Here is an 18,034-nt window from a genome sequence, read left to right as displayed (position 1 = left end):
AGAACTATGATGAATAGAAGTAGTGAGAGTTGGTATCTGGCCTCATTCTGATCTTAGAGGGAATGTTTCACATTTGCATCATTGATTGTAGCTGTGGTCTTTTTATATATGAACGTTATTATATTGATGTAATTTCCTTCCTAGTTTGTGTTTTTGTTATGAAAGAATTTTTGTCAAAAGATGCTTTATGTGTGTCAGTTGATGTGGTTTTTGTCCTCATTTTGTTAATATGTTATAGTATATTTCTTTGATATGATGAAAAACATCTTTAAGATACCTGAGACACAGGTTGCATTATATATAAAATCTTGGCAGTCTAAATGTATTTTGTGATCATTGCAAAAGAAATGAACAATTATTTGCTGTGCTTTTTTTTATAATATACAATTCCCATATGAGTAAATTTAAAATCATAAGATTTATGAAACAAATTTGTGAGAAACAAATAACATTGAAAGTGAAAGTTTGCATGTGTATGAAATTCATAAATCAACATTTTTCATTTGTCATTTTGTTCACTTACAACATTTAGAATCAGAATTTCCTTTTTATGACACTTGTAATTTTTTAATGTTAGACATATTTTATTTATATTATACTCATATATAAAAGTGATTTCATTTTAACAATATTGAAGTATATTTCTGTTTTTAACAAATGATACTTGAACTAGTATTTTTATTTTTGGTAATTACTTTATAAAGCTTGTTGAAATTAATAGTATTGGACTGGGGATATAACTCAGTTGGTAGAGTGCTTGCCTCACATGCACAAGGCCCTTGGTTAAATCATCTATATATTCCCACTTTATCACTTAATAATTTCATTATTGACAGTTAGATGACTAAGCTTTTTCATTTAAATAAAATTTCAATATAACTTCTTATGTGTTAAACTTTTTTTTTTTTTTTTTTTTTTATTTACAGGATGGACAACCTGAAATTTTGTATACATTCTGGAATTCAGTTACTCAGGCACTTTCTTCGCAATTTCATACAGCAACAAATTGTAAGTTTACTCAAATCCACTTCAGAATTTTTAGTCACTTTAAAATTTGATATGAATAAGTTTTTCTTTATTGGTTTACAAATTATATAATATTATTATTTTAAAACCCCTGTCTAATTGTTATTCCTTATAGATGTTTACTCAAGAACTGCTTTGTCATATAAACGGTTTTATATTAGTATTTAGAATAAAAGTCTCTGATTTCTAGAGTAAATTAATCCTCCATAATTCAAACATTGGAAGAACTCTGAATTTTTTTTATGTAGAGAGTATAAAACAATTTATGTTGATGAATTAGTTCATGCTTTAGAATTACTTTAATTTCTATCTAAATGATTTTAAAATTCAGAAATTTCACAGCTGTTTCCTTATTGTTAAAAATGAAAAAATTTAATTATAAACATGTAGATAAAATATCTGCACCATGAACTATACCACTCAAGTTTGATTCATAAAACTTTATTAGTTTACTATGTCTTGAAATAATGGCACAGGAGTAAAATATGAAAATTGGCCAATATAATTGTGTTTGTTTAGTTATTGAAGATTAAGCATTGAATGTACCCAGACTTTTTAAAAAAAAAACTTTGAAGAGTTTGTGTGCACTTAAATTTTTATTCACAACCGTTTACTAAAAGGACCAATTGTTTGTTAAATATTAGTCACTGGGAACTCAGAGTTGAATAGACTAATACTATCTGCCTTTCTACTTCTGTTTTTAATGAAGTTTGCAGCAAAACAGTAACCACAGAGAAGATCTCCATTCATGTGTGGCCAAACAGAAAGTAAGCAGAGTATTTACTTGCACAAATCACTCTACTCACCTTGCGAGTGAATACTGTGCATCTCTTTACATTTGTTTAGCTTTATTGGCCTGAAATTTATATGAAGTAAAAATTAACCAGTTTTAAGTGTAAAATTCTAGGGGTCTTGACAGATGCTCACAATCATATATTGTCATCACAATTAAGATATAGAATATTTTCATCAATCTTGTACAATGGTACAAGCCTGTAATCCCAGTGACTCTGGAGGCCAAAGCAGGAAGATGGCAAGTCCGAGGTCAGCCTTTGTTATTTAGAGAGATTCTCTCCAAAACAAAAGGAGGGCTGGGGATGATTTTCAGTGGAGTAGTGCTAGCCAAGCTTGTGTGAGGCTCTGGGTTCAGTCCCCAGCACTGCAAAAATTTTTTAGAAGGTGGAAAAAGAAGTCTGGGTATATAGCTCAGTGATAAGGTCTGAGTTCCATTTCCAGTATTGCAAAATTTCTGTGAAATTTCCCTTACTTTTGCAGTTAATCTGCTACTTCTACTCCTTGGCTCCTGGCAACAATTGACCAACCTTTTAGCACTACAGTTTAGCTTCTCGATTGTCTTAAAGGTGTAATGATGAAGTATACCTAATTATTTAAGACTCATACATGTGGCCTATCTCAGTTTTCCATTTCCTCTTAATTGTTGAGTAGTATTTCATTGTGTGAATATGTTCTATAATTTGTTTATTCCTTTCCCAGTTGGGGGAACAACTTGGATTTTAGGGTTTTGGATTATTATGAATAAAGCTGCAATATTATTTACATAAAGGGCTGTTTTAAGCATACATCTTCACTATCTTTTGTATCTATGTAAAAATTATCTAATCATTTGGTTTAACTTTGGTTAATCACTATGTTGAACTTTGCAAAAACTCCCAAACGATTGTCTAAAGTAGATATGCAATTTTGCATTTCTGTCAACAATGTATGATTGTACCATTTGCTGTACATTCTTGTCAATCCATGATCTTGACAGTCATTTTAATTTTAGCTTTGTGGGTGTATAGCTGTTTTTTGTATGTTTTTACTTCTAGTCTAAGGACTAATGGTGCCATTAGTCCTTTCTTAGTCCATCCAACTCACTGTAACAAAATACCATAGACTGGGTAGCTTATAAACATCAGAAATCCATGTCTCTTAGTTCTGTAGGCTTGTAAGTCCAAGTTCAAGGTGCCATCAAGTTTGTTACTTTGTAAGGGACAATTTTCTGGTTGATAGATGGTGCCTTCTCACTGTGTCCTCTTATGCCAGAGGAATATGTGCTGAAGGGGCCAGGAAGCTCTCTGAACCTTTTTTATAAGAGTACTTACTAAGACCGCTCATTAGGGCTCCTACCTCTTGACCTCATCACCTCCCAAAGACCCCACCTCCTAAAACTATCATGTTGTTGATTAGGTTTCAACATATTGTGTTCCACATCAACATATTAATTTTGACAGACACAGACATTCATAGCAGATTTTGATCACATTTGCCATCTGTATAGCCTTTTTTGTTGTGTTTGTACCACTTATTATCCTCGTTTTCAAAATTGTGTTTCTTGTCCTTGTGCTGTTGAATCATAAGAAATCTTTATGTATTTAAGGTTCAATGCTTTTTCATATGTATGTTTTGCAAACATTTTCCCCGCTATTAATAGTGACTTTCAAAGGTCAAAGTTTTAAAAAGATCTTTGACAAAACCTAATCATCAGGCCTGGGGTTGTGGCTCAGCAGTAGGGCGCTTGCCTGACATGTGTGAGGCACAGGGTTCAATTCTCAGCACCACAGATAAATAGGTGAATAAAGAATAAAGGTCCATTGAGAACTTTAAAAAAAAAATGCCCATTAAAAAAAAAAACTAATCATTATATGTACTTTTTTTTATTTGTTCTAATTAGTTATACATGACAGTAGGATGCATTTTGACACATCTTACATAAATAGAGTATAACTTCTCATTCTTCTGGTTGTAAATGACTTAGAATCACACCAGTCATGTAATCATATATGAACACAGGGTAATAATGTCTGATTCATCCCACTATTCTTCCTACTCCTGAAACCCTCCCCTCCCTTCACTCCCCTTGCCTAATCTAAAGTAACTCTATTTTTCCTTAGCCTGCCACCCCCTATTGTGAATTAGCATCTGCATTTCAGAGAAAACATTCAACCTTTGGTTTTTTGGGATTGGCTTATTTCACTTATCTTGATACTCCAGCTCCATCCACTACCTGCAAATGCCAAATGTCTTCTTTAAGGTTGGGTAATAGTCTATTGTGTACATGTACCATATTTGTTGATCAAATTTATTTCTTCTTCAGTGAAGTGCCTGTTCACTTCCTTAGCCCATTTACTGATTGGGTTATATTTTTTTTGGTGTTGAGTTTTTTGGGTTCTTTATATAGCCTGGAGATTAGTGCACTGTAGTATACTGATTTTAAGTCCTTTGGATATAAGGCCAGGGAGTGGGATAGCTGGTTTAAATGGTGGTTCCATTCCAAGTTCTCTGAGGAATTGCCATACTGCTTTCCAAAGTGGTTATACCAATGTGCAGTCCCACTAACAATGTTTGAACATACCAATTTCCCCACATCCTCGCCAACACTTATTATTGCTTGTATTGCCGTTCTGACTGGAGTGAGATGAAATCTTAAGTAGTTTTGATTTGCATTTCTCTCATTGCAAGAGATAATGAATATTTTTTCATGTTTGTGGATCAATTGTATTTCTTCTGCAAAGTGTTTGTTCAATTCCTTAGCCCATTTATTGATTGGGTTATTTGTTGTTTTGGCATTGTATTTTTTGAGTTCTTTATATATCCTGAAGATTAGTGCTCTGAGGTGCATGTGGTAAAGATTTTCCCTTTCTGAAGGCTCTTGCTTCACATTATTGATTGTTTCCTTTGCTGAGAAGAAGCTTTTTAGTTTGAATCCATTCCATCTATTAATTCTTGGCTTTTTTTTTTTTTTTTTTTCTTGTACTTTGGAAGCCTTGTTAAGGAAGTCATATCCTAAGCCAACATGATGAAGATTTGGGCCTATTTTTTCTTCTGTTAGGTGCAGGGTCTCTGTTCTAGTGCCTAAGTCTTTGATCCACTTTGAGTTGAGTTTTATACAGTGTGAGAGATAGAGGCTTAATTTCACTTTGTTATATATATGGATTTCCAATTTTCCCAGCACCATTTGTTGAAGGGCCAATCTTTTCTCCATTGAATGTTTTTGACACCTTTGTCTAGTATGAGATAACTAGTTCTATGGGTTTGTCTCTGTGTCTTCTTTTCTGTACCTTTGGCCTGCGTGCCTGTTTTATTGCCAATACCATGCCGTTTTGGTTACTATGGCCCTGTAGTATAGTTTAAATTCTGCTGTTGTGATGCCTCCTGCTTCACTCTACTTGTTAAGAATTTCTTTGGCTCTTCTGAGTCTCTTATTTTTCCAAATGAATTTCATGATTGCTTTTTCTAGTTCTATGAAGAATGTCATTGAGATTGTAACACAAATTGCATTAAATCTGTGTAACAGTTTTGGTAGTATTGACATTCTGACAATATTAATTCTGCCTATCCAAGAGCATGGGAGCTCTTGCCATCTTCTAAGATCTTCTTCAATTTCATTCTTTAGTGTTCTGTACTTTTCATTGTAGAGGTCTTTCACCTCTTTTGTTAGACTGACTGCCAGTTTTTTTTTTGTTGTTGTTGTTGTTTGTTTGTTTTTTGAGTCTATTGTGAATGGGGTAGTTTTCCTAATTTCTCTTTCAGAGGATTCATCACTGATGTATAGGAATACATTTAATTTATGGGTGTTGATTTTATATCCTGCTACTTTGCTGAATTCATTTATTACTTCTAGAAGTTTTGTGATGGAATTTTTCGGGTCTTCTAAATATAAAATCATGTCACTGGCAAATAGTGATAGTTTGAGTTTTTCTTTTTCTACTTATATCCCTTTTATTTTATTTATTTTGGTCTGTCTGATTGCTCTGGCTAGAGTTTCCAGGACTTTGTAGAATAGAAGTGGTGAAAGAAGTCATTGGTGTCTTGTACCAGTTTTTAGAGGGAATGCTTTTTTTTTTTTTTTTTTTTTTTTTTGGCGGTACTGGGGATCGAACCTACGGCCTTGTGCTTGCAAGGCAAGCACTCTACCGACTGAGCTATCTCCCCAACCCTAGGGAATGCTTTTGATTTGTCTCCATTTAGAATGATGATGGCCTTGGGCTTAGCATAGATAGCTTTAACAATGTTGAGGTATGTTCCTACTATCCCTAGTTTTTCTCATATTTTAAACATGAAGAGATAATGTATTTTGTCAAATGACTTTTCTGCATCTATTGAAATGATCATATGATTCTTTTAGTCTATTTTTTATTGTGTTTATTTATTTATTTATTTATTTTTTATTGTAAACAAATGGGACACATGTTGTTTGTCTGTTTGTACATGGGTTAAAGGCGTACCATTTGTATAATCATAAATTTACATATGGTAATGTTGTTTGATTCATTCTATTATTTTTTCCCTTCCCCCCCAACCTCCCACCCTTCTTTCCCCTCTAAACAGTCCTTTCTTCCTCCATTCTTGCCCCCCTCCCTAACCCTAACCCTAACACTAACTCCTCCTGCCCTCCCCCTTATGTGTCATCATCCACTTATCAGCGAGATCATTCGTCCTTTAGTTTTTTGAGATTGGCTTATCTCACTTAGCATGATGTTCTCCAATTTCATCCATTTGCTTGCAAATGCCATAATTTTATCGTTCTTTATGGCAGAGTAATATTCCATTGTATATATATACCACAGTTTCTTTATCCACTCATCAATTGAAGGACATCTAGGTTGGTTCCACAATCTGGCTATTGTGAATTGAGCAGCTATGAACATTGATGTGGCTGTATCTCTGTAGTATGCTGATTTTAAGTCCTTTGGGTATAGGCCAAGGAGTGGGATAGCTGGGTCAAATGGTGGCTCCATTCCAAGTTTTCTAAGGAATCTCCACTCTGCTTTCCAGAGTGGCTGCACTAATTTGCAGCCCCACCAGCAATGTATAAGTGTACCTTTCTCCCCATATCCTCGCCAACACCTGTTGCTTGTGTTTTTGATAATCGCCATTCTAATTGGGGTGAGATGGAATCTTAGGGTGGTTTTGATTTGCATTTCTCTAATTACTAGAGATGTTGAACATTTTTCCATATGTTTGTTGATTGCTTGTAGATCTTCTTCTGTGAAGTGTCTATTCATTTCCTTAGCCCATTTGTCGATTGGATTATTTGTATTCTTGGTGTAGAGTTTTTTGAGTTCTTTATAGATTCTGGAGATTAGTGCTCTATCTGAAGTATGATTGGCAAAGATTTTCTCCCACTCTGTAGGCTCTTTCTTCGCATTGCTGATAGTTTCCTTTGCTGAGAGAAAGCTTTTTATTTGAATCTATCCCAGTTATTGATTCTTGCTTTTATTTCTTGTGCTATGGGAGTCCTGTTGAGGAAGTCTGGTCCTAGGCCGACATGTTGAAGATCTGGACCTACTTTTTCTTCTATAATCTGCAGGGTCTCTGGTCTGATTCCAAGGTCATTAATCCATTTCGACTTTAGTTTCGTGCATGGTGAGACATATGGGTTTAGTTTCATTCTGTTGCATATGGATTTCCAATTCTCCCAGCACCATTTGTTGAAGAGGCTATCTTTTCTCCATTGCATATTTTTGGCACCTTTGTCTAGTATTAGAAAGTTGTAATTATTTGGGTTTGTGTCCATGTCCTCTATTCTGTACCATTGATCTACCTGTCTATTTTGGTACTAATACCATGCCATCTTTGTTACTATTGCTTTGTAATAAAGTTGAAGTTCGGGTATTGCGATACCCCCTGCTTCATTTTTCCTGCAAAGGATTGCTTTAGCTATTCTGGGTTTCTTATTCTTCCAGATGAATTTCATGATTGCTTGCTCTATTTCTGTAAGATACATCATTGGGATTTTAATTGGAATTGCATTGAATCTGTATAGCACTTTTGGTAGTATGGCCATTTTGACAATATTAATTCTTCCTATCCAAGAACATGGGAGATCTTTCCATCTTCTAAGGTTTTCTTTAATTTCTTTCTTAGTTCTGTAGTTTCTGTTCTGTAGTTCTCATTGTAGAGGTCTTTCACCTCTTTTGTGAGATTGATTCCCAAGTATTTTATTTTTTTTTGAGGCTATTGTGAATGGGGTAGTTTTCCTAATTTCTCTTTCTGAAGATTCATCACTTATGTATAAAAATGCATTAGATTTATGTGCATTGTTCTTATATCCCGCTACTTTACTGAATTCACTTATGAGTTCTAAAAGTTTTCTGGTGGAATTTCCTGGTTCCTCTAAGTGTATAATCATATCGTCAGCAAATAGGGATAGTTTGAGTTCTTCTTTTCCTATTCGTATCCCTTTAATTTCTTTGGTTTGTCTAATTGCTCTGGCTAGAGTTTCAAGGGCGATATTGAATAGAAGTGGTGAAAGAGGGCATCCCTGCCTTGTTCCAGTTTTTAGGGGGAATGCTTTCAGTTTTTCACCATTTAGAATGATATTGGCCATGGGCTTAGCATAGATGGCCTTTAGAATGTTAAGAAATGTTCCCACTATCCCTATTTTTTCTAGTGTTTTGAGCATGAAGGGATGCTGTATTTTATCAAATGCTTTTTCTGCATCTATTGAAATAATCATGTGATTCTTGACTTTAAGTCTATTGATATGGTGCATAACATTTATTGATTTCCTGATGTTGAACCAACCTTGCAATCCTGGGATGAAACCCACTTGATCATGGTGCACTATCTTTTTAATATGTTTTTGTATGCGATTTGCTAAAATTTTGTTGAGAATTTTTGCATCGATGTACATTAAGGATATTGGTCTGAAATTTTCTTTCCTCAATGTTTCTCTGTCTGGTTTAGGTATCAGGGTGATATTGGCTTCATAGGATGAGTTTGGGAGGGTTCCCTCCTCTTCTCTTTTATGGAATACTTTGAGAAGTATTGGAATGAGCTCTTCTTTAAAGGTTTTGTAGAACTCTGCCGAGAACCTATCTGGTCCCGGACTTTTCTTTGTTGGTAGGGTTTTGTTGACTTCTTCTATTTCATTACTTGAAATTGGTCTATTTAAATTGTGTATGTCCTCCGTGTTCAGTTTAGGCAATTCATATGTCTCTAGAAACCTGTTGATGTCTTTGAAATTTTCTATTTTGTTGGAGTATAGATTTTCAAAATACCTTCTAATTATGTTTTGTATTTCAATCGTGTCTGTTGTGATATTTCCTTGTTCATTCCGAATTTTAGTGATTTGGGTTTTCTCTCGTCTTCTCTTTGTTAGTGTGCCTAAAGGTTTATCAATTCTGTTTATTTTTCCGAAGAACCAACTATTTATTTTGTCAATTTTTTGTATTGTTTCTTTTGTTTCAATTTCGTTGATTTCAGCTCTGAGTTTAACTATTTCCTTTCTTCTACTACTTTTGATGCTGGTCTGTTCTTCTTTTTCTAGGATTTTGAGCTGTAGTGTTAGGTTGTTTATTTGTTGAGTTTTACTTCTTTTATTGAATGTGCTCCATGAAATAAATTTTCCTCTAAGTACTGCTTTCATAGTGTCCCAGAGATTTTGATATGATGTTTCTTTGTTCTCATTTACCTCTAAGAATTTTTTAATTTCCTTCCTAATATCTTCTGTTATCCATTCATCATATAATAGCATATTGTTTAATCTCCAGGTGTTGGAGTAGTTTCTGTTTTTCACTCTTACATTTATTTCTAATTTCAATCCATTATGATCTGATAGAATACATGCTAGTGTCTCTATCTTCTTGTATTTGCTAACATTAGCTTTGTGGCATAATATATGGTCTGTTTTAGAGAAGGATCCATGTGCTGCTGAGACGAAAGTGTGTTCGCGCTTGGTTGGATGGTATACTCTATAAATGTCTGTTAAGTCTAAATTATTGATTATGTTATTGAGATCTATGGTTCCTGTATTCAATTTTTGTTTTGAATATCTGTCCACTGGTGAGAGAGGCGTGTTAAAATCACCTAGTATTATTGTGTTATGGTCTATTTGGTTTCTGAAATTGAGAAGGATTTGTTTGACATACATGGATGAGCCACTGTTTGGGGCATAGATGTTTATGATTGTTATATCTTGCTGATTTATGGTTCCCTTAAGCAGTATGAAATGTCCTTCTTTATCCCTTCTGACTAACTTTGGCTTGAAGTGCACATTATCGGAAATGAGGATGGATACTCCAGTTTTTTTGCTGAGTCCATGTGCATGGTATGTTTTTCCCCATCCTTTCATCTTTAGTCTATGGGTATCTTTTTCTATGAGGTGAGTCTCTTGCAGGCAACATATTGTTGGATCTTTCTTTTTAATCCAATCTGCCAGTCTATGTCTTTTGATTGATGAATTCAGGCCATTAACATTCAGGATTATTAATGAGATATGATTTGTATTCCCGATCATTTGGTTCATTTTTTAAAATTTTATTTAATTTATTTATTTTTTTGACACGACTTGGTTCCTCCTTTATTTGACAATTCCTTTAGGATAATTCCTCCCTTTGCTGATTTGCTTCTTTGTTTTTCATCTCTTCCTCATGGAATATTTTGCTGAGAATGTTCTGTAATGCTGGCTTTCTTTTTGTAAACTCTTTTAGCTTTTGTTTATCATGGAAGGATTTTATTTCATCGTCAAATTTGAAGGTAAGTTTTGCTGGGTATAAGATTCTTGGTTGGCATCCATTTTCTTTCAGGGCTGTTGTTCCAGGCCCTTCTAGCTTTTAGGGTCTGGATTGAAAAATCTGCTGATATGCGTATTGGTTTCCCCCTGAATGTAATTTGGTTCTCTTCTCTCATAGTCTTTAAAATTCCATCTTTATTTTGTATGTTAGGTATTTTCATTATAATATGCCTTGATGTGGGTCTGCTGTAATTTTGTGTATTTGGAGTCATATAAGCCTCTTGTACTTGATTTTCCATTTCATTCTTCAGATTTGGGAAATTTTCTGATATTATTTCGTTGAATAGATTGTTCATTCCTTTGGTTTGTTTCTCTAGGCCTTCCTCAATCCCAATAATTCTTAAATTTGGCCTTTTCATGATATCCCATAGTTCTTGGAGATTCTGTTCATGATTTCTTACCATCTTCTCTGTTTGTTCAACTTTGTTTTCAAGGTTAAATATTTTGTCTTCAATGTCTGAGGTTCTGTCTTCCAGGTGTTCTATCCTATTGGATATGCTTTCTATGGAGTTCTTAATTTGGTTTATTGTTTTCTTTATTTCAAGGATTTCTGGTTTTTTTTTTTTCAGTATCTCTAACTCTTTATTGAAATGATCTTTTGCTTCTTATATTTGCTCTTTTAACTGTCAATTGGTGCGATCATTCAATGCCTGCATTTGCTCTTTCATCTCATCATTCAGTGCCTGCATTTGCTCTTTCATCTCCTTGTTTGCTTCCCTGATCATTTTAATTGCGTACATTCTGAACTCCTTTTCTGTCATTTCTTCTGCCATGCTGTCATTGGGTTTTATTGATGTAACATCTAGATTTGTTTGGGGCATTTTCTTTCCTTGTTTTCTCATATTGTTCAGGTATCAGTGGACCGCTGAGATATTGCAGATTTCCTCTATTGACTTATAATGTCCCTGAAGATTTCTAGTGTATTTCCTCTTAGCCTTCAGTAGGCTGAAGTCTTAGAGGAAGTTGATAGTGTGGTGCTCCACAAGGAAGCTGCCTCTCTAGGGGTGGTGGCCTTCAGGTGGGGTGTATTCCCTGCTAGTGGGCAGAGGTGCCTCCACTTGTTGACCAATGGTCATCCAAAGGGCAACTAGGCTGTGGGCTGAGGCAAGGCCTGTTTGGGCCTGTGTCTCTGGTTTTACCATCCTTTTGGGGAAACCTCACCCAGCAGGGAAGACTCACCCGATGGGGCGGTCTCGCTGGTCAGTTCCCCTCCTAGAGGTTCCCCTCAATTTACAGCTACCGCCTGGGCTGGGCTGCCTTCTTCTGCAAAGTTCCCAGGGGCCCGGCCCTACCTCCTGGGCCTGGGAGCCTCATCCTTCGCAGATGAATCTCCTTAGTCCGCCCCTCCTCAGAGAATCTGCCCGCAGTCCTGGAACGTTTGCTCCGCCCCAAGCGTGTCTCTGTGCGGCTGTTCCACCAAGAAGCCTCCTAGGTCCTGGGACCCTGCTCTGCACCTAATCGCCTGGCTATACGGCCCCTCCTCTGAGCAGCCACCTGGAGCCCTGTACAATCTCTCCGAGTCCCAGCGATCCGCCGCACACCTCTTCCTCCAGACAGCTGCCCGGTGTTTCAGAGCGGTCACTAGGAATCCAAGCAACTCACTGTGTGCCTCCTCCTCCTGCCAACCACCCGTAGCCCTGGGCAGTCACTCATAGTCCACGTGACCCGCAAAGATTTTCTCCCACTCTGGAGGCACTTTCTTCTCATTGTTGATAGTTTCCTTTGCTGAGAGAAAGCTTTTTAGTTTGAATCTATCCCAGTTATTGATTCTTGCTTTTATTTCTTGTGCTATGGGAGTCCTGTTAAGGAAGTCTGATCCTAAGCTGACATGTTGAAGATTTGAACTTACTTTTTTTTCTATAAGATGCAGGGTCTCTGGTCTGATTCCGAGGTCCTTAATCCATTTTGATTGAGTTTTGTGCAGTGTGAGGGATAGGGGTTTAGTTTCATTCTGTTGCATATGGATTTCCAGTTTTGCCAGCACCATTTGTTGAAGAGGCTATCTTTTCTCCATTGCATATTTTTGGCCCCTTTGTCTAGTATGAGGAAATTGTATTTATTTAGGTTTGTGTCCATGTCCTCTATTCTGTACCATTGATCTACCTTTCTATTTTGGTACCAATACCATGCCACTTTTGTTACTATTGCTTTGTAATATAGTTGAAGATCTGGTATTGCAATACCCCCTCCTTCACTCTTCCTGCTAAGGATTGTTTTAGCTATTCTGGGTTTCTTATTCTTCCAGATGAATTTCATGATTGCTTGCTCTGTTTCTGTAAGGTATGTCATTGGGATTTTAAATGGAATTGCATTGAATCTGTATAGCACTTTTGGTAATATGGCCATTTTGACAGTATTAATTCTGCCTATCCAAGAACATGGGAAATTTTTCCATCTTCTAAGGTTTTCTTTAATTTCTTTCTTTAGTGTTCTGTAAGAAAACCTTTGTTTATTTTAGTGTTTCTGGGGATTGAACCCAGGGTACTATTCTACTGACCTACATCCCCAGCCCTTTTTACTTTCTTTTTTTTTTTTTTTAAATTTTGAGAGAGAGTCTCTCTTAGTTACCCAGGTTGACATCAAACTTGAATTCTTTTTTCTGGTATCCCTAGAAGCTGACATTATAGGCATGTATTGCTGCACTGGCTAAATATACATTTTTAGAGTTTGACATATTTGTTTGAAATTTTAAATTAAGGGGATGATTTTAGGAGGCTGTATTTTCAAATCAGATACAGTGTTAGAAGTTAAGCATACAAAACATCCCTAATTAGAAAATGTAAAATTCTAAATGCTCCAAAATCTCTAACTTTTTGGGCACTGATGTGACTTGACAAGTGGAAAATTCTACAACTGATTTCATGTGAAGAGTCACAGTCAAACACAGACTCACTAATGATATTATTAAAAAATGTCTTTTAAGACCAAACACTCTTGTGCAGACCTATGGTCTTAGCTACTGTGAAGGCTGGTGGGTGGATCACCATTCTCAGGTCAGCCTGGGCAATTTAGCAAGATATTATATCAAAATAAGAAAGGGCTGTGACTGGGCTCAGTGGTATACCTATAATCCCATTATTTTGGGAAACTGAGGTAGGAAGATTACAAGTTCGAGATCAGCCTCAGCAACTTAGTGAGGCCCTAAGTAACTTAGACCCTACCTCAAATAAATGAAGGAAGAGGAAGGAAGGAGGAAGGAAGGAAGGAAGGAAGGAAGGAAGGAAGGAGGGAGGGAGGGAAGGGAGGGAGGAAGGAAGGAAGGAAGGAAGGAAGGAAGGAAGGAAGGAAGGAGGAAGGAAGGAAGGAAGAAAAGATGTGGCTCAGTGGTAAAAGTACTCCCTGAGTTTAAATCCCCAGCACCAAAAAAGGGGGTCTGGTGGCTGTGGAAGTAGCTTCCTAGCACTGCAAAAAAATCAAAACAAAGCAAAGACAAAAACAATGATATGAACTGTGGGTATATTTAATGTCACTTTCATTTACTTGTCTTTGGTCATCTGCTTTTTTTTACTTTCTTAACCATTACAAGCTGCAGTAGTCTCCACATATCTTCCTGTTTATTATTCTGTTCAATCTCAAAACCAATTTGTTTGAGTCATCAGGACAATTAAGTGTCATTTAGAAACTCTGCCCCATACCTTCCTTTCAGATTAGACTGTCCTCCCTTTGAGCCTCAGCCAGTATCTCATCCTCTTCAAGGCCAATCCACCCACTTAGGTGATACCCACACCTGCCTACATCATTCCTTCCTTCTTTCCTTCCTTCCCTCCTTCCTTCCTTTCCTTCCTTCCTTCCTTCCTTCCTTCCTTCCTTCCTTCCTTCCTTCCTTCTTCCTTCCTTCCCTCCTTCCTTCCTTCCCTCCCTCCCTCCCTTCCCTCCCTTCCCTCCCTCCCTCCCCTTTCTTTCTTTTATCCATTTCTCCTAGCACATCATTATACTTCTTTTTCCTTCTTGGCTGTCTCCTTCCCTTTTGACCTCATTTATGAAAGTAAGTTCAGGTTGTCCCCATCAAGTAAAAACTAAAAACAGTAGGATTACCCTTTAGTTACTGACTCCTCTCCCCTGGTGTGTGTGTGTGTGTGTGTCCTCTATCTCTATGTCTTTTTTCACAAATTTCTCAGAAGGATAGTTTTACTATTTTTGTCTTTCTTTTGTAAACTTTTGATTTCTCTACTAGATATAATATGACTTCTTCCCACCATCCTGATAAAATTGTTATTATTAAGGTAAACAGTGACGTACTTCCTAATTTGCCTAATACAGTGTAAAATTTTTCAGTTCTTGTTTATAGGACCTATCTAGCTTGTGTAGTCAAAGAAGCTACTAAGAGTATATTTTTTAGGCAGAGATCCTCATTAATATTTCACATTCATAGTAGTCTGTTACTTCTGATCACATTGTTACTTTAATAACTTCCTTTGGGAGGACTCCAAAGTAAGTTATTTGTTAAGCGCCTTCCATTTTTACAGGATGTAAAGTCCCTGAAGTGTACTGTAGTACTGCTTAAAATTAGACAGATTGTGTTAAGAAATGCAATCACCTGCAAGTTGAAGATCATACAAGGTAAATGACTGTCTAAGTAATATTTTGGCAGAATGTATCGAAAAGGGAATTTCCTCGTTAGGAACATGTCTTTCACATTATACATGTGCATGCTTAGTAAAAAGAAGTTCTACTGAAGTTAGAATCAGGAGTTTGACAAAGAATAAATTTATTCAAAAGTAAAAGATCTGAACTTGTTACCACAAAGGTTCAAAAAGTTTCTTCTATGAAATCTGCTGTTTTAATTATCTTTAGGTCATGGTTATTTTCCAAAATGACTTCTCAGCCTTTTTTCTATTTGCTATTTTGCTATTGTATTTTCCAGAGAATAATAACTCAAAACTTGTTGGATTATAATGCATATTTCAAGTCTGAATAGAAACAAGCAAATAAAATATATTTATTCATTTGAACTCTTTGAAATGAAAAAGTTTTTTCTTTTTAATGGATTATTTCCTAGAATGTCTCTTCATAAATAAATATGCTTTATTTTTCTCCCATAGCTCTTATCAATTTCTAGTATATCCTATATTTATTTATCTATCCTGTCTGACCACGCTCTGCCTAAAACATCCACACCCTGAAATATAACTCCATAGAACAGGGAATGCTGCATTGGCCTTGTCAACATCCTCCATGGCTAAAAGAGTACCGACACACAGTAGGTTTCAGTAAGCGCTGATTTTCAGGAAGTAAAGAAAAGAGAATTAAATCAAAGAAGAATGAATGTAGTGCCATTTTATGAAAACTTAAGTACTTAAAAAACTTTTTTGGGGGTGGGAGCATAACTCAGTAGGAGAGCATTTGACTAGCATGTGTATGGCCCTGGGTTCCATCCCCAAGAACACATGAAACAAAAACACTGTTTTGAGATATTGTTGAAAAATCTTTCAAGTAAAAACTTTTGTGGCTTTTTTTTTGTGTGTGTGTGTGTTTTCCTTTTGAATGTTTATGATTCCTTGTGCAATATTAGTCTCTTAAAACTCTTAAGCAACTCAAGGAAATTGTTCACCAGATTAAGAGAGCAAATATGGTATATGTCTGTAATACTTTGAAAAATCAAGTGTGAATAAAAGAAATGCTAAGGTGATTTATGCTTTTTAAGCTCTAGAATGTTGTGAGGGGCTTTGTGGAATCACACCTGTAATCCCAGCAACTAAGGAGGCTGAGGCAGGAGAGACATAAGTTCCAGGCCAGCCTCAGGAATTTAGTGAGACCCTTAGCTAACTGTGTCTCAAAATTTAAAAAGAGAACTGAAGGAGAACAAAGATGGCAAATTAGAGGAAGGATATACTTCTCAGTAGTTTCCTAGCAAAAGACTTACAAATGGGAAGATAGCTCCTCATTGAGATTGGGTAACTAGGGAACTGACTGAAACTTAATACTGGACTGTAAAGAAACCATGGAGACACAGAAAGTCAGAAACTTCCAACATGATATAAGAATAAGAGATTCTCCTGCTTGACTGTCGTGGTAACGGCTAAGGGGATGGGGAATGGAGGCAGAGTGAGAAGACAGCATGGTGCAGATAAAGAAATTAAAAAATTAAGAAAAATTGGCTTGGAGAGACCAGTGGATTAGAGAGGAAGTCTGAAGTTAATGGATACAGTGATGGTGGAAACAGTTCAGTAAAAACAAACCAAAAATAGCTCCCTGCAAGGCAGATAGTTCAGATAGTTCAGTGGGAACTGGGATCACTGGCAGAAAGCCGTCATGGGAGGAAAATGCTCCTGGGTGCAGAAACCAGTAGCCACATGGCACTGGAACCATCTACAAGTGCTATATAGCAGTGAGCAGAGGCAGGAGATGGGGAACTCATCAAGGAAGTTACCAGTAGTTGCCTATTATAATTCCTAGAGTGTTCCTGAACCAGTGACTGAAACAGGCACAATGAAAATTGCGCCTGGACCATATAGGCTCTGAATACAAAGGGGGAGAAAGCTCCCTTTGTTGCTGGCCCCCATAAGAGATATGAGAAGACACCTATAGCTGCCAACAGGACCATCTACACTCCAGAGCTGATACCAGGTAATTCCTATTCATAGCAGTGAAGGTGAAACCTGTGGAGGTTTCTTCCCTAGGTCCTAAATGTGGATTTACTTGAGGCCCCAGAGATCCAGACACCCTGCAGAGACTGCCATCTTCCCACAATAAGGGGTTATGTATCAGATCTCACATACTCACTGACAGAGATCCAAAGTTCAGCCAAGACTAAAGCCCAACTGCTGGAACTTCCAATTTAGAATTCTGCACCACCCCATTATAGAAATACATAATTTGTCAGCACTCCACAGTCTATCCCACCCTCTACGGGAGACTAGACACTGAGATCTATATTATAATCAACTTTGCCTCCTAGACACATGGCTGACAGCTGAGGAACACAAGCCCTGGACTCAAGGGTTACAAAACTAAATATGAAGAATGAAATCCCATCCCTACCAACAGTCTTGAACTACCTCAGTGGAAGCAAGTCCTTTATTTCTCATTAAGATTCTTTTTCTTTTTATTCTTTGTTTTGCGTTTCTCTTTTTTTTCCTTTTTCTCCATACTCCCATTTTTAATATATTTTATTTTTTTACTATTCTCTTTAAGAAATTTTTAACTTATAATATCATTTCACTGTATTTTATTATTTTTTACTTCTTTCCATTCTACAAGATTTTGTATATGTGGGTGTGCATGTTCTCACTTTTCAGATAAGCTTGAAAACATGTTTGTGTACATATATATGTATATATATATATACACACACATATGTAATATATATATTCATGTGATATAAGTTTTACTGTAACCACTTTCTTCTGTACCTGTTTATTATTTAGCCTTGATTTGACATAGGTGGGGTATAGTTATACATAGATTTATATTCCTTTTTTGTCTTATAAAACTATGATTGCTTTAATATTAAAATTTCATCTTATACCCATTTGAAAGCATTCACAA

At 36.2% G+C, this 18,034-nt stretch overlaps 1 protein-coding gene across 1 annotated transcript in view; it reads left to right on the top strand.

Annotated features, from left to right (window-relative positions):
- The window catches only part of COG5 (component of oligomeric golgi complex 5), a 377,475-nt gene that overhangs the window by 262,335 nt on the left and 97,106 nt on the right, over positions 1-18,034 (top strand). Inside the window, 1 exon segment of the mRNA XM_079150025.1 lies at positions 927-1,008. Within this exon segment, the coding sequence (XP_079006151.1) occupies positions 927-1,008 (82 nt within the window).

Source organism: Sciurus vulgaris (genome assembly GCF_902686455.1).
Source record: "Sciurus vulgaris genome assembly, chromosome: 8".
Lineage (NCBI taxonomy): Eukaryota > Metazoa > Chordata > Mammalia > Rodentia > Sciuridae > Sciurus > Sciurus vulgaris.
The sequence above is the reverse complement of the archived record's forward strand: the minus strand, read 5'-3'. Positions and strand labels throughout refer to the sequence as shown.